At 57.4% G+C, this 24,945-nt stretch overlaps 2 protein-coding genes across 2 annotated transcripts; one reads left to right on the top strand and one right to left on the bottom strand.

Moving 5' to 3' along the window:
* Positions 1-228: 228 nt before the first annotated feature.
* On the bottom strand, positions 229-19,510 carry OBSL1 (obscurin like cytoskeletal adaptor 1). The gene is given in 22 exon segments (XM_090284505.1): positions 229-550; positions 552-601; positions 921-1,190; positions 1,500-1,604; positions 1,949-2,110; positions 2,275-2,431; positions 2,975-3,087; positions 4,008-4,274; positions 5,258-5,530; positions 5,696-5,965; positions 6,549-6,824; positions 7,013-7,300; positions 7,375-7,650; positions 8,438-8,710; positions 11,435-11,707; positions 12,225-12,497; positions 13,607-13,879; positions 14,943-15,239; positions 15,408-15,710; positions 15,876-16,127; positions 16,211-16,480; positions 18,084-19,510. Coding segments are annotated over 22 exon segments (5,772 nt in total). The 5' UTR covers positions 19,096-19,510; the 3' UTR covers positions 229-511.
* Positions 19,511-19,564: 54 nt separating this feature from the next.
* Positions 19,565-23,345, top strand: INHA (inhibin subunit alpha). The gene is made up of 2 exons (XM_090284477.1): positions 19,565-20,506; positions 22,386-23,345. Exons 1-2 carry the CDS (start codon positions 20,236-20,238, stop codon positions 23,216-23,218), a joined length of 1,104 nt encoding a protein of 367 aa, XP_090140603.1. The 5' UTR covers positions 19,565-20,235; the 3' UTR covers positions 23,219-23,345.
* The last annotated feature ends 1,600 nt before the right edge of the window (positions 23,346-24,945 follow it).

The raw sequence follows: 24,945 nt of genomic DNA on the forward strand, positions 1-24,945 counted from the left end.
CACTATAGCTATTGGTTACCTTTATCACTCACTACACAGGGTTGTCAGGCCAGTTCTGCCCTCCTACGTCACACAGAGAGCCAGGAAAAGGGGCTGCACCACTTTTATTGTCTCCCAACACCTCTGGTTCCCCCGCCTCCCCACCCCTGCCCAGGATAAGGGCATGCGCCTTCCAAGCTGTCCAAGAGCACCCGCCTGGCTTGGATCGGTCCTTCTAGCTACCTGCAGAGGAATGACTCCGCGTGGGGTTGGGGAGAGAGTGGGTACCACCTTCCTCCCTGGCAGAGCCTGGGCACCCACACAGGAAGAGCGGGGCCCTCGCCCTCTACCCAGCCCTTTCTGGGCCTCTGTCAGGGCTGTCTGTGGGGCAGGAAAGTGGGGGCTGGTTAGGGGTTGGGCAAGGCATCTGAAGGGAATGCAGGAATTCAGGTGGAGGGTGGGGCATCTTCTTTGTGGGAAAGGAAAGAAGTGGGACTAGCTCAGAAGCCTTCTGCCCAGGCTGATGTTGAACTCACTGAGGTGGGCAGAAGCCAGCAGAAAGCAGGAGGGGGGTGAGGAACAGGTGCGGGGCACAAACCAGGAGCGCTGGGAAGGATAGGAACTCGAGTACAAGTGGGGTGTTCAGGTGAGACAAACATGGTCCAGGGGCAGGAGGGAGTGAAGAGAGCACTGGACAGGAAAGGGTGTAGAAAGGTGGGTACAGCTGCCCTGAACCAAGTGGTTCCTGTTGAGAACACAGCTCCCTCCTATCCTTAGCCTGGGTGAGATCTCGGCCTCCCCATTTCCTACCTCCAACACATCCCACAACCAACTTGCTATCCCAAGTCCTGAAAAACCTGGGTAGGTGTGTCTCAGCCCACCAGCTCCTAGGTGCCCACTTCTGCTTGGCCAGCCCACCTGCCCCCGTTGGCCTCACTCACCCTCTACCAGCAGCCGCGTGTGGGCGCTGTCTTCGCCGGCCTGGCAGCAATAGGTGCCCTGGTCCTCAGGCCGCACGTCGTGGATGACCAGGCTGTGGGTGGGGCCATGGCTGCGCAGCTCGTACTTGTCTCCTGGACACAGCTCGACCCCCTCCCGCAGCCAGCACACGTGGCCCCCCGAGCGGGACACAGTCACCTCCAGCACCGCCCGGCGGCCCGCTAGCACCGTCTTCTCTCGAGGCGGGCGGCGACACATCTGGAGAGGCAGTGCTGGGGGTGGAGAACCGGAGCTAAAGTTAATAGGAACACGCAGGACCCCCCCACCCCCCAACGCCCGGAGGAGAACCGCATCCTCCCTCCCCCGGCAATCCCCACTCCTGGTCTCAGCTCTCTATGCCACAGGCCCATTACCCTGTACCCTCAACCCAAAGTCCCCTCCGCCCCAGGAAACGCACTGCCCTCTGTGACCCGCCCCAGGAGAGCCCCTCGAGGAAGGGGCTTTCCTAGCACAAGGCGCCAGCCTGCCAGCCCCAGCGGAGCTGACGCCCACTCCAGGCCGCCCTCGCCGCAGTTGCTTACTCTCCACCTCCAGCTCTGCCACGGACTGGGCGGGTCCCGCCTGGAAGAGGACCTCACCGGCGTCCTCCGCGCGCAGCTCACTCAGCACCAGAATATGCTTCTTCCCTGAGGATGAGGGGGGCGCTAGCGAGGCTGGAGCCGCCTCTGGGGCGGGTTCGGGGATGAGGGTGGAGCCGGAGTAGGTCCCCCGGTCGATTCGGACGCGATAAATATGCGCTGAGGTAGGGATGAGGAATTGGATGCGCGGAATTGGGATGCCAAGGGGGAAGTGGAGCCAGCCAGGACGGAGGGCTCAGAGCTCCGGGCGGTGGAGAGACAGCGAGATGGCTCTTTGGGCCATTGGGGCGGGGCCCACTCGAGCTGGGGGTGGGGCTTATCGTGGCGGGGCGGAGTCTGTGAGCCGGGGGCGGGGCAGCAAGGGGCCAGAACCCGTGGAAAGTCCGACAGACCTTCCTGTCTGATGCGGATGCGGCCTCCGGGTCTCAGTGGACGACCTCCAAGCTTCCAGCTCCCGGCGATCTCGACCTCCGATACGGTGCACTCGAACGTGGCGCCGTCGCCTTCGCGGGCTCTCACCGACCCGAGCTCGGAGAGCACAGAGACCACCCGCTCTGGGGCGGAGCCAGGGGCGTGAGGCGGGGCGGGGCGGAGGGGGAGGCATCCGCTCCCGTCCCGCCCTTCTCCCGAGAAGCACCCAAGTCAGTCCCTGGGAAAGGCCGATCTGCAGCCCCCAAGCCCACGTTAGTGTCTGGTCCCAGCAGCATCCTGTACCCACCGTGCACGGTCAGGCGGACAGGGCCGGCACGAGCCGTCCCCGCCGCGCAGCTGTAGGTCCCAGCGTCCAAGGGGCCGCAGCGTCGCAGCTGGAGAATGCGCCGCGTGCCGAGGGCCTGGAGCCTGAGCCGAGGGCTGGGGGTGAGCGGGCGGCCGTCCTAGGGGTGGGAGTAGCAGAGGGTCGGGTTGAGCGGGCGGCCGCAGACCTGGGAAGTAGTAGCGCCCTCTGTTGATACCAAGCGGTTTCGAGGCGCGTTTAAACTTGTCTGTGTCCCCCAGGTTGGGGTGGGGCCGTTCGGCGCCTGAGAGCCGCGCTAGGAGCCTCATTGGGAAGGTGTCACCCTTTGGGGACATTAGGGCTAAGAAGGGGCTCCACGGGCGCGAGAAGCCTAGGGTCATGTACCAATCACATTGGCCATGAGCGTGGATTCTGGGATTAGGTAAACCTGGATTCAAATATGGGCTCTGCCCCTTCTGTCTTCGCCTGGGCAATACTTCACCCCCTAGAGCCCCAGTCTCGCAGCAGGTAACATGGAGATAACAAGACCTACCTCAAAGGGTTGTTGTAAAGATTAAAGGATGAAATGTTAAGTAAACCTGAGCGCAGTGCTAGGCACATCCACTCAGTATTATAGTTTGTTTGGGGCATTATTACTATTGTTATGATGCTGAGGTGGGCTGGGCTGGGGCTGGGCTCCGACCTTCTCCCAGGTAACATCAGCCAAGGCCTGGGAAAGCTCGCACTCGAAGGTAGCTGTATCGCCCTCGGTCACCTCTAGGTCCTGTGGCACCTGCACAATAGTCACTGGGGCCTCTGGGAGTAAGAAGAGGAAGGCGATGCAGAGGAAACGGGTGGGGGTAGGATGGGGACCTGGCTCACAGGGATAAGGAGAACACACATGGGCACAAGGGTCAGTGGTAGACACATTTAGGCAAGGTGATCAGTGTGGAGGTCACTAGTGAGTGGAGGATGTGCTGGGAGAAGTGGTCCATGGGGATGCTGGTCAGTGGAGGACACAGTGAATTGACAGGGGTCAATGGGGCAGGAGTGGCCAGCTGGTGGTAACACTTGAAGGTGGTCAGTGTGGGACATGCTGGAGCTAGAGATACCAGCCAAGTCACCCATAGACAGGCATGGTCAGTGGGGGCCACATTCGGCTGGCATGAACAGGAGATAATGGACAATGGGGGACACAATGGATTCAGAGTAGCAAAGGGGGGGCCTTAAAGCAGGTGTGGTCAGTGGGGAATACACTGAGCTAGAAGCAAAAATGGACACTGAAGCAGAGTTGCTAGTAGACTCATCCTTAGACACAGTGGATCACTGGGACTTGAGTGGTCAGAAGGCCATGCTCAGGGAGGCAGACAGGGGCACAGCAGGCAGGTGTGGACAGTGGGATCACACTCAGAGTGGTCAGTGGGACCATGGTCAGGGAGGCAGACAATAGGGACCACACTGGGACAGGCATGCTCCCAATGGCACAGTGAGTGGTTTGCAGGGACTGGGGGGGTCAGTGGAGCCATGCTGGATCATACTGGTGAGAGGAGCCACATGCAGGCAGGGTAGTCACTGGGCCATTCAGGGCCACAGGGTCAGGGAACTCACACTCTGGCAGAGAGGTCAGTGAGAGGCACACTGGGACAGGCGTGGTCAGTGGGACCACACAGGTAGCAGGGTCAGTAGAGTCACACCCAGGGTGGTCAGCAGACAGGCAGCGGGCCCCGGGGCCGCACCTCTCACAGTGAGTCTGGCTGCACACCGCAGGGAGTCCGCAGTGAAGGAGATGCAGCCTGAGTCGGCCAGGCCCAAGCCGCTGAGTGCCAGGTGGTGGGTGTGGCCTTCTGTGTGAATGTGGCACTGGGGCCCTGGGTGCAGCCGGACGCCACCCCGGGCCCATTCCCCTGTCACACCCTCCTGGGACAGCTCCAGTTGGAAGGCAGCACTGTCCCCCTCGATGATGGTCACATCTTCCAGAGGCCTCAGCACCCTTAGCTGCCTCGCTGGTGGGAGTGGGGGGAGAGAGGGAGAGAGGGAAGATGAGGGCACCAGCTCTGGGCATGGATTTAGGAGGGGCTCACACACCCCTGGCCCTACCTGCACCACCCCTAACACCCAACCTAGTAAGGTCTATCAAATGAAGCTCAGAACCAGGATATAGGAGAAGGGAGCAGAGCCTACCAGACCTGGGGGGAGAGAGGAGCTTATTGGGGTTAGGAGAGGGGACACACAAAGGAGGTGAGGTGTGGTCAGAAGGTTGAGGAGTCTGGGTGAGGGGTGCTGTGACCCTCACCCAGAAAGAGCACAGAACTGGGAGTCAGATACATAATTTGTGTACTGTGAGACCTTTGACAAACTGCTTAACTTCTGTGAGCCTTAGTTTCCCCAATTACACAAGGCAAATAGCATTGAGACCTGGATTTATTGTGATTAGATGAATGAAATATATTAGAAGAGAATATGTATCATCAACAAGAACCATTTACCAAGCTCTGTGTGGACATGTCTCATGTTATCTCATTTACTATTCCCAAAGACCCTTAAAGTAGGGATCATCAACATTTTTAAGAAGACAGCTCAAGGAGGTTAAGTAACTTGCATGAGGCCACACAGTTATAGAGGGCTCCCTCTTGGGCGGTCGGGTGTTATTTGCGGGGCATCACTGCTTCAGAAATGGACCATGTACCCTGGGACATGTGACTAAAGGATAAACACCACAAGTCTTCCTAGAGGCTAATATTTATGTTTATAGCGAAGCCAACTCGGACATTTGAAATGGAATGCAACATCCACATGGACTTCTAAGGTAAACAGAAAACATCAGAAAAAGAAGTTCTGCTTTGGGAAGGCCACTTCCGGTCACATTCCTGGAGGTCAGCCCGGGCTGACTTGCCTCAGCGGCGAGGGGCACTTTGGTGGGGGTCTGAGGGGCCGTGGGCCACCCAGGAAAGGCAGACTATGTGCTAGGAGAGGACAGGACACTCACGCCTTACGCTGAGCCTGGCCAGGGTACGATCGTGGTGGCTCTCGCAGCCGTAGGTGCCCTGGTCGGCCAGTACAACGCCATGGATGAAGAGGCGGTAGATGTGGCCATCCTGGGCCACAGACAGGCGAGAGTCGTGGGGTAGGGGCTCCCCACCTCGAACCCAGTGCACAGCTCCTGCTGCACCCACTCGGCCCGTCTCCACTTCCAGGCACACGTCCTGGCCTTCCTCCACCCGCATGTCCTGCAGCCGTCGAAGGAACAGCAGCTCCGTTTCTGGGGAGGAAGGGGAGGGGGCCATGGAGCCTGGAGGGACCTGGAGGATGACCCTCTGCTCCTTCTTGCTGGTTTGTCCCTGGGCACAAGGGCAAGGATGTTAGGGACGGGGCTGGGAGAATAGGTACAGGGACCAAGACCATTGTATCCCCATCAGGATCAAACCTCGAACGTGGAGCCGGGCACTTGTAACTGTGGCCCCTGCTTGGGCAGTCACGGTCCCCGCGTCCTTGAGCTGGCACCCTCGCACAGTCAGTGTATGGCTTGATCCATTCTGGGCCATCTCCAGCCCGGGGCCTGGTGTGACAACGACCCCATTGCGCAGCCAGGTGACATTGGCATCTGGAGGGGAGACTTCACACCGGAATGTGGCATCATCACCCTCATGGACAGTGAGTGGTGTCAGCTCCGAGATCAGTTTCACCAGTGGTGGTTCTGATGGAGGGTGGTCAGGCAGTGAGGTGGGCTGGACACCCCCCTCCCCTTCATCCTGCCAGATGGCCTCCCCCTCAGTTATTTCACAGCCCTTTTCAGAGGCCTACTGTGTGTCAGCCACAGGAAGGTCCCAAAGGACTAGATGCCAACTCCCTGCCACTCTTGGCCAACTCCTTTTAATCCTGGCCTGGCACCCCCCCTGACTCCCTAACAATGACAAGTCATTTACCATGGGCCCTAGTTATCTCATTTAACTGTCACAGTAGCCCTGTAAAATAAGCACCCTCCTCCCCACTTCAGGGCTGAGACTCAGAGAAGTTAAGCAACTTGCCAGCGTCACACAACTGGAACCTGGGTGGGTCGCTCCAGAGCCCCTGCTTCTAACCACTGGGCTATGCCTCCCTCCACCTGAGGGTTTCTGGACAAGCGGGCCCTGAGCCCCTATCCAAGCCACAGTTGTGCATGAATTGGTTGTAGCTAGAGGCAGCGAGGTGGGAGTGGGGAACCAAGGGGTCCCAGAATGGTGGGTGCGTGTGGACTTCGGAGGGGGCCAGGGCCCAGAGTGTGAGGGGTGCACCGTTACCTTCCACACTGACGAGGAAGATGCGGCTGTCCTGGGGTGCGTCGCACAGGTACTCCCCCGCGTCTCTGCTCTGTGCCCCTAGTACCCGCAGCACCTGCCTTGCCCCGGCCTGCTCCAGCTGCATCCGGCCCTGGCTCGCCAGGCGCTCCCCGTCCTTGTACCAGCGCACAGCGCCCCCAGGCCCAGAGAGGTGCACCACCAGCTCTAGGTCCCTGCCTGGGGTGCCGCGAACCCTCGTCTGGGCTGCTTCGGGGGCCACCACCCTCACAGGGGGTTCTGTGGGGACAGAGCTGTGGGTCACTGGGAGGAAGTGGCCCAAGGGCTGTACGGAAGGCAGCAGGAGGCAAGCTGGGGAAAGGTTTTGAGAGGGTGGGACAAAGAGCGAATGAATAGGGGTGCTAGAGAAGTGGGGAAACGCGGGATTGGGGAGTAGCTCTCAGGATTCCTGCCCAGGCTGTACTCACCAGCTACTTGGACAGTGAAGCTGAGGCTGGGGGCTCCTGGGGCCTCCCCAGACTGACAGGTATAGAGGCCTGAGTGGGCCGGCTGTGCAGCCCGGATGCAGAGGGTGCGGCGGGGGCCCTCAGCGTGGTGCTCCAGGCCCTCCCCCTCCTGCACTGGCCTCCCGTTGTGGCTCCAGAAGACAAGGGCGCTAGCCCGGGACAGTTCACAGCTCAGCATCACTGGCTCCCCGGGTGCCACACAGAGCGGGCCGGGGACTGCCTCTGGGGCAAGGAATTGGACTGGGGGCTCTGGAGAGAGAGAAGAGGGGATCAGCTTGGGCTTGCTCCCACCTCCCCCACTTGGGCTGGCCAGGAGCACCCACCAGCCAGGCTGACGTTGAAGGTGACAGCTTCATCACGTGTCTCACACACATATTCCCCGGCATCCTCAGGCTGAGCATGGGGCAGGGTCAGGGTGCGAGCGGGCCCCTCAGCACCCAGCTGCAGGGCGTCTGATGCTTCTACCTCCAGCCCATCCTTGTACCAGCGCACCTGGGATCCAGCAGGGGCCACCTCACAGCGCAGCTCCACACGTCCTGGTGCCCCAAACTGCAGGTCCAGGGAGCGGGCTGCTGGGCGCACAATCCTCTCTGGCGGGGCTGGTCCGGGGAACAGAGAGAGGCGCATGTGGGCTCAGTCTCGCCTGCTAGCTTCTCAGCCCTCTCCCTGCACTATCCAGCTCCTAGGAAAGGTGCCAGCTCTAATCCATAGGCACCTACTGTGTGCCAAGTGCTGTGTTAAGCACACTGCAGCTCCTTTCTTCACTGTTCCTGACACTCTAGAGGGCAACTGCTGCTGGCTTTACTTTACAGATGAGGACCTGAGGCCTCTTTGGAGAGAAGTGACTCATCCAAGGTCACATGGACAGAAAGAAGTAGCTCAGATCTGTCTGACCACAATGCACACTCCTACCTCTCCCCCACTTTCTATCCCCTTTCCCTGCTTTGCCTCTGATGCACTCACACCACCTGAAAAAAACATCTATTTTATTTATTTGTTGCCTGTCCACTCTCACTAGAATGCACGCTCCATGAAGACAGGAGGTTTTCTCTTACTGGTTTTTTACTGTACCCATCAGCATCTAGAACAGGGCTGAACACATAGTAGTTGCTCAATAAATACTGGTTGAATAAATGAATGCATGAGTACTCTTGATTGCTGGACTCTTTGACTAGGCCCCTGGTCACTGTCCCCACCTGATTTGGGCCATGTGGGGCTTTCAGATGGCTGAGAATAAGGAGGCTGGAGGAGGAGAGAAGGCTGGAGAAGGGGAAGACTGTGTGGGCAGGAGGGAAGCCCCTAAGACACAGAAAGTGGAAGGTTTGGGTGCCTGTCCCTCAACCTCCTGCTTTTCTAGCTCTCCAGGGTACCCCAGAGACTGCCCACCTGTGACAGTGACAGTGAAGAAGGCTGAATCATCTCCAGCGTCGCATACGAACTCGCCCCCATCCTCAGGCTGGGCAGCTGGCAGCACCAGGCGGCGGCAGGGCCCGTCACTCTCTAGCACCAGGGACTCGCTCTCCTCCACCTCGAGCCCATCCTTGTACCAGCGCACCAGGGCATCCTTCCGCGACAGTTCACACATTAACACCACGCACTGCAAGCTCACGGCGATCAAGGTCACCTCATCCCGGGGGTATATGATGCGTACTGGGGGCTCTGCAGAGTGGGGGCAACCAAGGCTGTTACAAACTCACTGTCAGCCTCCCTGGAGCCATCTGGCAGCATGAAGTCTCTGTCACCCACCATAGTAAGAGTAATGAGGATAATAACAAGGAATCATAGGTCTGCCATCTGTTCTCTGAAGTCCCTGGAGCCAGAGGTGTGACAGAACCCAGCATGCTTCAGATTGGTGCATTTATCATGTCACACACCCACCCCCCTTCGCCCCCGCTGGGGCACCCAACACCATCAATCACATTAACATTTCTTCAGTGTAACATATAGATGTGTTCACTCTAAGCAGAATAATTAAGGAGTACAAATAGCTTCCCAATGTTTAAGCTCAGGTTTTAGTACAATGATGTTGAATACCAAACTTATAAAAAGCCTTTTGATTCTGAGAGATTGTTCGGTTTTGGAACTGGGGATAAAGGATCATGGATCTGTAATAGCAAATACTTATACAACACTTTCTAAAGTTCCAGGAACAATCCTAAGCCCTTTAACCATTTAACTCTCACAGTAGTCCTAAGAGGTAGGCATTATTTTATCTGTTTTCCAGATGAGAAAACTGAGGTGCAGAGTGATTAAGCAAGCTCCTTAAGGTCACAGCTGGCTACACCTACTACTCTAGGGCAGGAGGAAGAACTACCATCTATTAAAGGGAGGCTCAGACTCTGCAAGCAGTGGTAGGGATTCTGAGCCAAGGCTTGCAGAAACTCTTAATGACTTTTGCATCTGTGTATGTATGAATTACGAACACCTGTCTATGAGAGTTCCCAGGGGACACTAAACGCCGATTCTGGGAGTTCGTCTCCAGCTGCTCAAAGGTGATTACTCTTCTGTAGAGAGAAACCCGTCAACATTGGAGGTGACAGTACACTGAACCAGGGCTTGCCCTCATTCCTGCGCATGCTGGGGCTCTCCCAGAATCTCGTCTCCGGGTCGTTCCTATAGCATTCGGCCATCTTGTGGTTGGCCCGGGGAACTGCAGGCTCCCTGGTCTCAGTTTTTGCAGGGTCACCCGCATGGGCAGAGGTGCCCACCAGCACCCTCAGTCCTCTGCTTCTGCAAACTACCTTCCTCACTGGGCTTGTTCTGAGTCTAGGGGATGCAGGCTGCTTCTCTGGGACCCAGCAAGGTCGGCTGATTGCAGAGTGCGACTGCCTGAGGGGTGAGGGAGGGTATGGGGCAGTAGGGTGAGGACCAGGTGGAGCGATGGGGCTGGGGTGCCCGCACAGCCGTGGGACCTCAGCTTGGCATCAGACTCGATTCTCCCTGGTCTGCAGCCAAGGGGGTGGTGTGTGAACTTCACTGTGAAGAATCTGGTGTCTTGTGGGCAGGCCAGATGTGGGCTGGCATGTATGTGGCTGAGGCCGTTACAGCTGGCCAGGGCGTGGTGTGGGGGAGCTTGAAGGGACTCACTCCAGGACAGGGGTACAGGAAGGCCTCTTTAGCTTTGTGGGTGTGTTTGCATCAAGCTGCACTATTTAGGTCCAGGGAGTGGGGGCCCCTAAGCAGCTCAGCCTAGGATGAGGCATTATTCCTAGGGCAGGGCAGGGGAGGGGCAACAAGACTGTGCTAGCAGCAGGATGGCCGCTCCAGTGCCCCCAACCCCTCCACACCCCCACACCTCCACACCGGAACTGCCTGCAGCCCCAAAGCTCCCGGCCCTGAACTATCCTCATTTCCACAGTCGTCCTGTGCTTTTCCCACTCTGAGCACCCCCCCCCCCACCAGCCCAAACGCTGCCGATTCCCATTAGCTCGCTCAGCTCCTGCTCCAAGTATGTTCTGAAGGCACTCTCTGCCTGTTGACCTGGTCAACAGCCCCCAGCCTTGGGCTCCCACTGCACCCTTCTGGGACACTTGACAACCCACACTCTAAGACCCTCTACAGGGTCTGGCTTTCCTGCCAGCCTGTGAGCTCCACGAGGGAGGTGGGCGTGTCTGCCTTCAAGCTGTTGAGCATCTGGAGCCCAGCCCAGGGACACATGGAGACTTCCTCCCTGCCTCTCTTGCTCTTCTCTCTCGAGTCCCCTTGCCCTGATCCTTCACAGCACTTGTCACGAGGTGTCACTGTGCATTTATTTCCATGTTTATTGATTTAACACAGGGGCTAGGTAGGTAGGTAAGGTCAGTGGCTGAAGTAACCCTGGGAGAAGCGGGAAGTTGGGACAGGAATGTGGGCCCCGCATTATGGGGGCAGCTGCTACTCAGCGCCAGCGGTTCGTCGCCATGGGGGGAAGCGGGACCAGAGCCGCCGGGTCTTCGGCTTTCTCAAGAGGACGCATAACTCCGGATTGTTATTTGAACTGTCCTGACTTTGGTAAGACTCTGCAGGCCAAACAAAACACGTCTGTGGGCCTGCATGGGGCCTAGGGATTACCCATTTGTGAACCCTGGTCAACAGGTGCCGCCCCAGCTAGACTGGCAGCTCTCTGAGAACAGTGAATGGTTCTGCTCCGGGCACCAGGTACCCACACACCTGGCCCTGCCGGCACAAAGAAAGTGCTCTGTAAATGAGACTGTGGACCACAGCTATTCTGGCCTTGGGTGCCTGGTAGGGGAGCCTCTTCACCCAGGCAGGGAGCCCTGACGCATGCATCCATAATCCACCCCCCGCACCCCGGAAGTGTGCTAGTTAGGGGCTATGCGGCCAGCTCCTCCAAGGGCTCAGGACTGTCCTCTGGTGACCCCGGGAAGATGGGTAGGCCCACACCTGTGACAGTGACGGTGAAGGAAGCCGACTCATCATCGATTTCACACAAGTACTCGCCGGAGTCCTCGAGCTGGACGGCAGGCAGCACCAGGCGGCGGATGGTGTCCTCCTTCTGCAGCAGCAGCGCTGGGCTCTCCACCACCTCCTCCCCATCCTTGGTCCAGTGCACCTCGGCCCAGGGCCGGCACAGCTCACAGGTCAGCACCACACTCTCTAGGCGCACAGCGGCCACATACACCTTGCCGCTGGGGTACACAATCCACGAGGAGACATCTGCAAGACGGGGACAGAATGGCTGGGCATCAGGAGCTAGGGCGATGGGCCCCGCTGCCTCGCCTCCTCCACACTAGTTTCCTCCTCCTGGGAAGTGAGCCAGGTAAGGAACAACTGGGCCCTGCCTCTGAGATTCTCACAGCCTCTCAGTCACTCCCAGTTGGAGACAAAACACATCAGGGGCACGGCTGCCACCTCCGCCACAGAACATTCCACATTCTCTGGTTTGGGACAGGCACAGTACAAAGGGTGGGATTGGGAAGAGGGGGGGGGGGCCCAGATGGAGCTGGGGTTTCCCGAAGGCCTCAGATCTCCTGATGCCTCTAGCGTCCACCTGCCCTATGGTACCCCTGCCTTCCCTCAGGCTCACTTAGCTGTGAGCAGCGTGTTTATGACAATACATTTCCTGCAATGATGGACCTCAGGGTACAAGCCATGGGTAGGTGTGCGAGCAGCAGGAAGAGGGAGGCAGGGGCAGGGAACACCTTCCCGTCCCCTGGCCTGCCTGGGCCCCCACCTGTGATGGTGACGGTGAAGTAGGCACGCTCGTCTCCAGCGACGCACTGAAACTCGCCCCCATCAGAGGGCTGGGCGGCAGGCAGTACCAGGCGGTGATGGGGTCCCTCATTCTCCAGCACCACGATGTCACTCTCTTCCACCTCTTGCCCGTCCTTGTACCATTGCACAGGGGCATTCTCTCGGTCCACCTCACAGGTTAGCATGACACACTCAGAGGTGATAGCATGCACAAACACGTGCTCCCGAGGGTCCAAGATGTGCACTGGGGGGTCTGGGGGGGAGCACAGACAGGGTCACACACATACTCCCCAACACAGGAGATGTGAGTCCACACTGAAGAACACTGGGAAGGGTAAGGCCATGCTGTGCAGGGCACTCTGGGGTAATGGCATGAGGCATGACAGATCATGTGACAGAGGAATGCTTTACACGTCCAGTCTCAGAGATCAGTAGGTGGAGACATGGAGAGAGCGAGGCACAGAAGACCTTGGTCTAGGCTGAGAGGAGGTCACTATCACAGGCTATGTCAGGGCCAGGCTTGCTGCTGCTTTTACAAAGAAGTCTCTGGTGCGCTGGTCCCAGGTGGGGCAGGGGGTGGGATAGCTACTCCCTGTGGGTAGTGAGTTCCCTGCCATTGGGTGCATCCAGGCAAGGGCTAGATGACTGCCTGGCAGTGGAGATGAAACAGGATTTCCCCTTAAAGTGAGATGAGCTGGATGCGTGGTTTTGCAGGCTCTGCCCTGTGTATTCCGGCTCCGGCAGCCTGGCGGCCTGGGCATGTGCTACATTTACAACAAGCTTCCAGAGCAGTTCTGAAGCAGCCAGAACACAGACTAGCTCCTGAGAACCACTGGACCACTGCATTTGACACTTCTCTTCGACCCTGCCACCTGGGACAGTGGGATAGGCAGTCCTGCACGTAAACCCAGCTGGGGTGTTTGCTAGCTATGTAATAATGGGAAAATCACATAACTTCTCTGAGCCTCAAGTTTCCTCATCTGTGACCTGGTGATATATTACCTTTCACCTAGTTGTGAAGATTAAATGAAAGCATACACTTGAAGTATCTAGCACAGTAGTTGGCTAGTAGAGGTCCGGTGTTAGCTGCCACTGTCCTTCCCTTAGGTGAATTTAGTTCCGCACACCCTACCCCCAGCAAAAGGTACATAGTAAACAAGTGTGCTGGAAGGTGTTGGCTCACGGGAGGATTAAGCAGCACGTGCTGAGTGATCTGAAACATATCCCCTGGCCCATTAGGACCTCCCTGGAAGGGACCCCCCCCCCCCCCACCGCCCCAGGGCAGCAGACCAGGAGGCAGGGTTCATATGGCCCCCGGAGTCAGCCTCAGTGGGAGGAACCCAGGCCGCCATGGTTCCTGACCTCGGACAGTGATGCTGAAGAAGGCTGACACCCCTTCTGTTCTGCACTCAAACTCGCCGCTGTCCCGGACTTCGGCAGCGGGCAGGATCAGACAGTGTTTGCGCCCATCCATCTTCACCACCAGCGACTCACTCTCCGCCACCTTCTGCCCGTCCTTGTACCAACTCGCCGGGAAGTCCACGCGGGAGAGCTCACATGTCAGCACCACCCGCTCCGAGGTCGTGAAGGTCAATGACACCTTGTCCTGGGGGCTCAGGATGTGCACCGGGCTCTCTGTAAGGAGAAACTCGGTCACATGCAGGCCCTCACTGTGCTCCCCCCAAGTGCATGTGCTCATTGCAGGGGCTTGGGACCGACAGGCCAGACAACTGCTGTTCACACATTTGTTGCAGTTTTAAAAAAATAGGGTTGGGCTTACACACCAATTCTTAAGAGCAGTGGTTTTAGCGTGCATAAGGATTTCTAGGGAGATTGCTGAAATACAGATTCTTAGACACCCTCTCCCCAGTTGTACAAGCGCCAGGGAATCTGCAGGACAACCCAGCCCTGCAGGTGACTCTGATGTTGGTGATCCCAGGTTGCATTTTGGAAATGCTGCTCTGGCTGCTAGTTATTTCTTACTTTGCCCTCTTCCTGGGATGCTGAGGAACTCCTTGATTGGCCTTACATTCTCCAGCATTGGTGAGATGGCAAATGCCAGCGTGTTCCCTGAACTTTCAGACCCCCTCCAGTTGTGTTGCTACGGCACCTCAATCCCTCTCCTTGCCTGTCCCCACAGGTGACAAGAGTGTGACTCTGGAGCCCAGGTGCCTGGGTTCATAATCCAGCATCACACTCATTAGCTCTGTGGCTTTCTTTGGCCAAGTCATTTAACCTCTCCGTGCCTCAGTCTCCCCATCTGTAAAATAGAACAACAAAAGAACCTACCTTCTAGGGCTGTTGAAAGCATTGCATTAATATATGTAAAGTGATTAAGACTGTGCCTGGCACACAAGAAAGAGCTATGACAGTGTTAGTCATTATGTGATAGGGCAGGAAGCTAGGGGCCTAGGGGCCAGGGTCTGTGTCTCTGGGATGACAAGCGTGACAGAATCCTGTAAACCACAAAGCACTCCAGGGAATTTGGATACAATGCTGATGAATTAACAAGGGGTCCCCTGTACACTGCATGCGGTTTGACGTGTCTGCTGGGCCAGGTCCTCCATGTGAGCCCAACACGGGTGCTCCTTACTCTCCTGGCCCAGATGTGAGAAGTGGGAACAGCATCTGCTTCATTTTGCCAACAGGACCTGCGTCTTGGCCCTATTTGCCCACCCTGGTGCCCACCAGCACCCACCTTGGATGGTGAGGGCAGCTGAGTCCTGAACGCCTGGGCAGCTGAAGCCAACCAGGGCCCCACTGTCCTGGTGCTTGACAGCTTGCAGGATGAGTCGGTGCTGCAGGCCATTGTGCTCCACGCGGTACCGCAGAGCTCCAGGCTCCACCTGGCCCTCCGGCTCAGTACTCTTGAGTTCTACCCCATTAAGGAACCAGGTGCCCTGAATGATGGTGGAGAGGGTAAGGGAGAAGACAGCATCTTCCCTGTCGTATACCTGCACATCCTTCAGACCTGCCACCAGGCGAGCTGTGGGCACTGAGATGGGGAGAGAGTGCAGCCATCAGAACTAGAGGGGTGACAGGGGGCAGAGGTGTGCAGGTGGAAGACATCTAAGAAGATAGGGAGCGAGAACTGCAGAAGGAAGGAGAGTGTGTGACTTGGGGTGGCACTGCTGACAGGCCAGGTCTGGCAGGACCCACTCACCGAGGTGAGCAGACCCATGGAACACAACGTGGGGACTGCGGCCGTGCTCGCTGACTGTGCAGATGCGGAAGCAGTAGTCACCCTCGGAGGGCACACAGTCGCCCGACACCTCCACGGCCCCAGCTTTCTCAATGCTGAAGCACTGGACCCAGTCTTCCGAGCCCACCTTCTGCCGCTCTAGCCGGTAGATGAAGGGGGTCTCGGGAACTGGCTCGGGAGGCTTCCAGGTCAGCAAGACCATGTTCTTGCGGCCCTTGAACATCTCTGCCAACACCGGGGGTCCTGGCGGATTGTGCTTGATGCCTGAGACAAAGGCAGGGTTGGTACTGGAGCCCGGCTCCAGCCTCCCACTTCCCTCCCACCTTAGGTCCACTTTGCCATCCCAGGCACTGGTCTCTGGTCACCCTCCTGCTCTGGCTCTCCTGCCCAGCCCTTGAGGAGTCTGACCAAGGGCTTTCATGCCCTCACATTTGACTCTCAGGAGAGTGGTGGTACGGGAGTTGCCCAGGCTAAAGGTGACCTCGCCAGCATCTTCTCGGGTGACTCCCGGAAGGACCAGGGCATGCATGTGCCCGGAGCTGCTCTGGCAGGTGGTCGGTAGGTCCTCCCCGTCACGGCTCCAGCGTCCCTCGACCCCAGCCTCTCGCGTCTCCACCAGCAGCACCGCGTTCTCGCCCTCTAGAACGTCAAGCTTCCGGGGCAGCCGCTTCAAGATAGGCCCTGAGATGCGGACAGAGCCCATGAGCCTGGGGTGAGGGCACCTGTCTGTCTCAGCCTTGGCCTCCTCCCGCTGGCCGGCCGACCTTTGACTGTCACATTGGCCACAGTGCGCACCCGGCCCCGCATCTCGCACAGGTAGACACCGTCATCATCAGCCTTCAGCCTGTGGATGATGAGACGCCTGACGGTGCCCTCCTCGATCTGTTCGTATTTGCGGCAGGGCAGCAGCCGTTGGTCCTCGCGGAACCAGGCCGTGGGAATGCGGGAGTTGGGTACTTTGCACTCCAGCACGGCAATCCCATGCTCCCGGCCCTCCACATCCTGCAGGGGCCTCGAGAAGCGGAGGCGGGGCTCTGTGGAGAGGAGAGAGACCAGAGAAGGCTCTGGGGAGGGCCAGACCAGGAGAGGGACTCCTCCTGGCTTCAACAGCCTAACCCCACATTAGCTCACATCACTTGCTTTTCTCCCTGAGCCAGCAGGCATTGTGGAATCACAGGAAAACCTCCAGAAGGGAAGTCAGATGGCCTAAATTCCCATCTGACCCTGTCACTAGCCACATCACCTTGAGCAAGGGCATATTAGTGATCCTGGGCCTGAGTTTTCTTACCTGCAAAGTAGGGAAAAGGATGAAAGGGCTTGGACCACATCAGTGATTTTCAAACGGCTGCCTGGGGCCCTTGAGAGGCACTACACAAATTCTGCAAGGGTCTGAGCTGAATTTTTTTAAAGTACAGTAAGCAATTTCAAAACTGCGTTTTGCAAAAAGAAAGCATGACACTGGAAACAAGCTGGTGGGGTCACCTGGGCTGCTGGAGAAGTGCTTATGTCACGTAGCTCTGCCTTCCTGCTAGGCTTTTTTTGTATTGAGAGTGTAGCCCCCCGGCCAGTGTGTGGCAGTGCACCCATGAGGACACCACATGCTTGAACGTGTGCCAGGCCGGGCACAGATTTGCCAACTTTTTTTCTCCTAAAGGAAAAGGGCTGGGCAATAACTAGAAAAGGTATAGTCCTGCAAGTTGTGATGGATTTCTGTTACAGAGAGCTGTAACTTCCAGTGTGAGTCTGGGGTGCTCCCCTGTTTTCTGTTTTATAAAAAGTTACTAGACATTGTTGGTGACTCAACTCAGGAATATAAATTTCTTCCCATTCATCTTCCTCTTCTTGCGAACCCGGGGAGAGCAGTCTAATAAAAGAATGCTCAAATATCGCAGGGTAGTTTTTCTCCCCAGTCTACCTTTGGTGTGAATTAGAAATTTCCCAGTGGGAGGCCTGCAGCCAGGCCTTCAACACAGGGCTCACAGACCAGACCCAGTAATGAATGCAACCTCCACTTAAAATATGTGTATTCAATAAAACAATCCACTCGTTCTCACTGATTGGCTTTGTATGTACATGTTATAAATTTAGACTTAAAAGTTTACAGTCATATCCCTGGCCAGGTAGCTCAGATGGTTGGAGCGCAGTCCAGGTGTGCCAAGGTTGCAGGTTCCATCAACAGTCAGGGCACATACAAGAATCAACCCGTGAATTTAAAAGTGGAACAACAAATTTATGTTTCTCCCTCTCTCCCAAATCAATACATTAAAAAAGTTTAAGAATGTACCCCCATAAAATGATCCTTTTCTCTCTAGTATGTTGGGACCCTAGATGGGATTTCCATGAGGCGGGGGTAAAATAACAGGTTGAAAAACCAGTGGACTAGAAGAGTTCCGGACCCCTCTCAGTTTGTAAGTCAAAGGGAGATTTCCCACCATCTGCTTCAGAATCACCTGAGGAGTTTGCTAAGAAGTTCCTGGGTACCATGGAGACCTACTAAATCCGAATCCTTGCGGGGAGGAGGGCGGGGAGGAAACAGGATTTCAATACCCCGCCTCCCCTACCCCCACCGTCTCCTGGGCAGCGCAGGGCACAAAAGGGCGTCGGAATCAGGAGGGTCTGGGAGGGCCGCCGCCATACCTTTGACGTGCAGCTGCACGGCGCTGAGCGTCTGGCCTGCCGAGTTGCGCGCGGCGCACACGTAGAGCCCGCGGTCCTTGGCCTGGCAGTAGAGCACTTTGAGCACGAAGCCGCCGTCGCGGTCGCGGTACAGGAGGCGGCGGCGGTCGGGGAGCAGCGGTCGGCCCTCCCAGTGCCATTCGATCTCAGGCTCGGGCTTGCCCATCACGTAGCAGCGGAACTTGGCGTGCTTGCCCTCGTTCACCCAGAAGGTCTTGGGCGCGCACTTGAGCGGCTCCACCACGGGCTTGGGGGCCTCGTCGGGATCCTCGGGCGGGCTCTCGGGGGGCTGCTGCACCTGGAGCAGCGCGCCGGCCTGCGCGTGGCCGTGCGCGTTGCGGGCGTGGCAGACGTAGACGCCCGAATCCGGCAGCCGCGCCGCCAGGATGCGCAGCGCCAGGCTCGCGCCCCGGCTCCCCTCCGCGCGGCCCGCCTCCAGCGCGAAGTGGCTGCTGTCCCACACTTCGTCCAGGGCCATCCCGTCCTTCTCCCAGTACAGTGTGGGCTCGGGGAGGCCCCCCACCTGGCACGTCAGCACCACCTCCGCCCCCCGAAGCACCCACTGCGACCGGGGTCCCGTCAGGAACACCGGGGCGCCCTCCCCGGTCCCGGGCGGCGGCAGCGAGGATTCGGCGGGCTGGGGCTCGGGCTCGGGGGCCGGCGGCTCCAGCACGGTGATCGCGGCCGCCGCGTAGGCCTCCCCGGCCTCGTTGCGGGCGCGACACACGTAGACCCCCGCGTCGGTGGGCAGCGCGCCAGTCAGCAGCAGGCCATGCTCAGCACCGTCGGTGGGGAAGCTAAAGCGCTCCGAGGCCGCCAGCTGCTGCCCGCCCTTCTCCCATACGACCATGGGTGGCGGCTCCCCCAGGACCACGCACTTGAGCTCGGCCTCGGCGCCACTTACCACCCGCACGGGCCGCGGGAAGCGCAGAAAGCACGGGGGGCTCCCCTGATCGCCCGAGTCCGCCTTCATCGCGGCGGCCGCGGACGACCTGCAGCGGCTCGAGGGAAGGGCGGACGGTGGACGCGGGGAGGCTCGGAGCTGTGGCGGGAGCCTGGCAGACGGGGTGCGTCCGGGGGTCCGGCGGGGGGACCGTGGAACTCTCCCCTATCCGCCCGCTCCCACTCGCCTCCTTACCCTCGGCTCGGACCTGCAGCTCCAAGGTGGTGGCGATTCCCGGGCAGGGAGCCCGGAGCTCAGGGGGCAGTCCTTCCTGTTTGCCTTCACAGCGAGGGGCCCTGCCGCCTCCCCAGCCCGCGGCCTGGCTTCCTGCTCCAGAAGGCCTCTCTTTCCAGCCCCCTCCCACAGCCTAGGCCTCTTCCCCTCCTCCTTCCCACCTCCAGCCGCCAGGTCCCTAACCATCCGCCAGGCTTGGGCCTGAGTGGCAGAGGCGCCTTCAGCTGCCAATCCCAAAAATATTCTCTGATGACACAGCTGGAGGATAAGAGCCCAGACTGGCTCCTCGAGGCTAAGTTTAGAGCAGGCGTCCGGGACCACCTGCCCCCCACACTAGCCCCAGTTCTAGCTCCAGCCTCAGCCTGTCCTCCGATGACTGGCCCAGCAGCTGTTTGTTTGAAAGGGGCTCCAGAAGGTCTGAGGGGCTGGTGCATTGTCTCCCTGACAAATAACACTTTTAGGAGCTGGCAGACCACAGCTCTCAGCCTCTTGTCCTACCTGATGTCACTTCTGTGCTGGGTCTAGGAGGTGATTCACATTGTGTGTGTGCGTGTGTGTGTGTGTGTGTGTGCTCGGGCATGTGTGCGTGTGTGTATGCATGCATACATGGGAAGTGCGCAGGGGGAAGGATGTGTATGCGTGGGTCAGGTCACTTGAGGTGAAAACCCTCACCAGCACCCTCCCGAACATTCCTGGCGGGAGTGGGAGATAAGGCTCAGGGCCACAGACATCTGCGTCAGAGAGAAGGTCTCAATGCCATAGACAGGGGCAACTCAGACTGCAGGGCGTGGGAAGGTCTGGGGAAGACTAGCTTGAGAAGAGCAGAAGAGGGTGGGTGGAGGGATGGGGAGGGGACAGTGGGGAGGCCCTGGGCAGACCCTGACAAAGGGGCAGAGGGCAGGGTGTGAGCTTGCCATTGGCAGGGACAGGTGAGCTATGTTGCCCCAGCTGTCACTGCTGCTCCTCTTGCTGGTGGCCCCACAGTGGGGGCATGGCTGCCGTGGGCCAGAGCTGGACCGGGAACTCGTCCTGGCCAAGGTGAGGGCCCTGTTCCTGGACGCCTTGGGGCCCCCGGCAGTGACCAGTGGAGGTGCGGATCCTGGAGGCAGGCGCCTGTCCCGAAGACATGCTGTGTGGGGCGTCACGCACAGGAGCTCTGAGTCTGAGGAGGAGGATGTCTCCCAGGCCATCCTTTTCCCAGCTACAGGTAATGAGGATGGGAACGGCGACTTTGGAAGCAGTGTGGTATATAGCATGGGATCGGAGGGCAGGCAGATCTGAGTTTGAATCCCAGACCGGCCACTCAACTGGCTTCGCAACAATGGACCAATTAGTGAACCTACCTGGATCTCTGTCTCCTCATTTATAAAATGGGCAATGATGCCCACCTCTCAGAATTCAGGGAGATGGTGTATTCAGAATACATGGCTCCTTAGGAGGCATTAGGGGGATTTTTGCCTGGGACGTCAAGGGTCTCTAGAGAGAGAGGTATTTGGGTATGGACCCCTTCCTGCCACCTTTTCTCCTATCTCTGCCTTTGCTTCATGCTCCAAACCTTGTTTCTTTAGCCCTGAGTAACTGAGACTTGAGAAGACTCCAGGGATGCAGAACAAAGATTCTTTGGGAAACTTTTCTGGGATACTTAGTTTACCTTCTCTTGAGTTCCCGTCTTACCTCTCCATGTTCCACTAACTCAGTGAGTAAGGGCCTCCTCTGGGTGGACTTCCCTGTAACCTGGCGAACCTGTCTTCTAGAGAGGACCCCATGCAGCAGTGAGTAGAAGTGTGGCTTTGGGATCAGGCAGTATCTCAGCCTGTCCGCTTAGTAGTTAAAAGTCATTTACCTTTCTAATCCTCAGTTTCTTTATCTGCAAAATGGGTCAATTCTTGTGAGGTTTATAATGAGATCATCCATTTTCTCAACTGGTGCTGGTTCATGCTTGTTTAGTGTAGTCTGTATACCTGTCAGTGTAAGAATGCCAACTACACTTTTTTAGAAAGCACTATTTTTTATTCTCAGCTATAACCTTTCTCCTCCTCTTCCTGTTCTTCCTTCACCTCCTTTTTGGTGTTAACCTGCATTTATAAAGTGGACTTATTATAGGGAGTTTAACTGGCAATATTTCTGACATGTAAAAAAACAAAGAGTAATATATAACAAATGACCCTGGCTGGTTTGGCTCAGTGGATTGAGCGTCGGCCTGCGAGCTAAGTGTCGCTGGTTCGATCTTCCAGTCAGGGCACATCAGAGAAGGAAAACTCTGACTCCAAAAAACCTCCGCTGCCTTGCGGCATACCTCTTCAGGGGAAAGGCTAAGGGAGTAAACCCCGACAGAAAATCCGGAGCCGGAGTCCCTAAGGCGGTTTGACGTTGTAGTCAACACCGGCAACTCCTGCGGCGCACCTGAAGCCAAGCTGTATTGACTCCGTCTTTCCCTTGGACCCTTCAGCTGCGAAGAGAGGGGGGGTCTGCTGCATGGGCAACAGCAGACCCTCCATATCACCCTGCCCAGGCTCTGTAGCTTCAGCTTCACTGGAGAGGACACTCCAGCGTCATCGCAAGATGTCGATTCAACACGGGAGGAGACAGATACCGTGTCACTCCCGAGTCGAACTGCACAACCATTCTCGGCGGTGCAGATAGACTCTTAAGAAGCTACACCATTGTCTCTCGAGACGGATGGCTGCCGATCGATCGATCGAATATATAACAAATACCTGTGTACACACCATTCAGGTTGCCCTTTCACATCATCAGATGAACAAGAATTCAAGTCTTACAATTCCAAGTGTTGGTGTAGGTAAAATAGCAGGGCCTCTTGCACATTGGTGATGGGAACAGTAATTGGTAAAAGCACTGGAGGGAGAAGTTGACAATGTCTTGTATTTTTAAAATCCGTTACTGATGAAATAACAAATGGGGAGCCTTCGTCTGTTCTCCCAAGACTAGGGAGAGTCCCTGAGTCTGGCAGAGCATGCCCTTGGTAGGCTCCTGAATGGCAGCCACCTCCCTCTGGTCAAGGAAGAGGTGTCCCCGGTTCTGCCAGTCAGGACTGCCCTCTTTCTTACCCTCTTTGTCTCCTGCAGGTTCCAGCTGTGAGGGCCAGTCAGCTGTGAGAGAGCGTGTCTCGGAGGCTGAGGAGGGCCTCTTCACATATATGTTCCAGCCATCCCCACACACACGCAGCCGTCAGGTGACTTCAGCCCAACTGTGGTTCCACACGGGACTGGATAGGCAGAGCACAGCAGCCTCCAATAGTTCTGGGCCCCTGCTAGGTCTGCTGGCCCTGTCGTCTGGGGGTCCCATGGCTGTGCCCATGTCGTTGGGCGAGGCCCCACCGCGCTGGGCTGTGCTGCACCTGGCCACCTCTGCACTCCCCCTGCTGACCCAGCCTGTCCTGGTGCTCCTGCTGCACTGTCCTCTCTGTTCCTGCTCAGCCCGGCCAGAGACCACGCCCTTCCTGGTGGCCCACACGAGGGCCAAGCCACCAAGCGGAGGGGAAAGAGCCCGACGTTCAACTCCCCCGCTGCCCTGGCCTTGGTCACCCGCTGCACTGCGCCTGCTGCAGAGGCCTCCGGAGGACCCCGCTGCCCATGCGCACTGCCACAGAGCAGCCCTCAACATCTCCTTCCAGGAGCTGGGCTGGGATCAGTGGATCGTACACCCTCCCAGTTTCACCTTCCACTATTGTCATGGTGGCTGTGGGCTGCCCACCCAACCAGACCCATCTCTGCCGGTCCCTGGGCCTCCCCCAACCCCTGTTCAGCCGCTTTCTCTGGTGCCAGGGGCCCAGCCCTGCTGCGCTGCTCTCCCCGGGACCATGAAGTCCCTACTTGTCCGCACCACCTCAGATGGGGGCTACTCTTTCAGGTATGAAGTGGTGCCCAACCTTCTCACTCAGCACTGTGCTTGTGTCTAAGGCAGCCCTGCTGGGCGTGGAGCCCCCACCATCACCTGGTGGAAGGAAGGGCAGAATTTGAAAAATAGATGTTTTCCGTTTCCCCTCTCCTTCCACTTCTCTGTCTGAGGGCTCCCATCCCCATCCTACCCCCATTCCATGGGTAACGTGACAATAAACAACCCAGTGCATATGACGTGGCATTGCATTCTAGGGCTTCTATGATATGGTCAGGGTGTAGGGAGAGGTCTGAGTCCTGGAAGAATGGGATTGTGAGATCTCAGTTCACTTGGCCTCACTTAACCTTGGAGATCTGGGGTTCGAGAGCTGGAATTGGATGCACATCTGGTGGGAAGCTACAACATTTGGGGATGAGAGAAAGGTGGTCCAAGCTCCTGACAGCCAAGCTGGAGACAGAACTGGTCCTCATGTCAGCTGGACCTGATACGTCAAGCTGGTTGTATGCCCTGCCACACCTAAAGCAACCGACGCATGCAGAGCACCTACATCTAAGGTGGCCAGAAGCCCCTCCCCTGCCATTCTCTGCCCTAGCTGATGGACACCCGGCTCAAGGTCAGGGAATTCATAGACTGGTCAGAGATCGTGGCTTGGGGCCCCACTAAGACAGATGTTCAGAGCTGGTAAGATCTTGGATTTCTCAGGAACGTGGGTGGGATGTTAAGTCAGTGTCCGAAAGTTGACAAGAATGGAGAGGAAGCAGAAGAACGGAGATCTGAGGATTTTAATTTGCTGAGGGCCCTGGAACTCCCTCGAATCTATCACTGGCCCGTGATGTAGCCCTTCATGAAGCCTGGTTTTGCTGGGACCAGGGTTCTTGAAATATTTGGCTCCCTGGTGCACCCTGTGTATCTTTACATTACCCAACTCAGCCTTTAACATCGGAAGCATGGAAAGTCAGAGCCTACTCCTGGAAAAATGTGTGCTCTGGTGTGAATCTGTGTACACACTTTGTGTGCATGCTGAGTCTGGAGCAGGGTGCAAAGAGCCCCTTTTGCCATTGGGTTCATTCTGCCTGCAGTAACTGGCCATTGGAAACCCCCCCCCCCCCCCCGCTTTTTCCACTCTTCTCTCCTGGGTCTTGCTATCCTCCTGCCTCACCCCAGCTCTGGCTCTCAACCACTGGTTCCACGCAGTCTCCCTCTAACGGAGATGTGTGTGGAGGGGAGTGTTGGGGATGCTCAGGTCCCTCAGGCTGAAATTCTAGAGCACCATCTAATACTGACTGTGCAACTTCAGTGTGTATTTCTGCTAACGCAGTGACTCATGCAAGACTCCCTCCTATTCACTCAGCTGGATGGGGCGAGCTGGTAAGCACCTGCCCAGGAAGGGGGTGTGGAGGAGAGAGAATCCCATCCTGGCACCCTTTGGCTGACACCTTCCCCCTATCTGACCCGAGCCAAGCTGAGCTCAATGAGATATTGTTCCTTGAAGCACAGGAGCCAGTCAGAGCAGCCCTTGGCCATGCTCCTGCCTTATCCTCGGTCTCTGTGTACACTGAATCCAAGCGAAGGCTGCTGCTGCTCTGGAGAGGAGATCTGCTGGTCATAGTTCTGAGTCTCTCCTGGCACCTTCATCTAGACCCAGCATTGCAGCAAGACTGTGCTCAGGGCTCCCGGGGTTGCTACTCAGGCAGTGGACCGCGGAGACCACTGGCTGGGCTCGGCCAGTGCTGGGAATGGGAGGTTTGCCTCAAACCTGCCTGAGCATCCTTCTGTCCCTGTGGCTTC

Source organism: Furipterus horrens, unplaced genomic scaffold (genome assembly GCF_987537825.1).
Source record: "Furipterus horrens unplaced genomic scaffold, mFurHor1.1.pri manual_scaffold_1, whole genome shotgun sequence".
NCBI lineage: Eukaryota > Metazoa > Chordata > Mammalia > Chiroptera > Furipteridae > Furipterus > Furipterus horrens.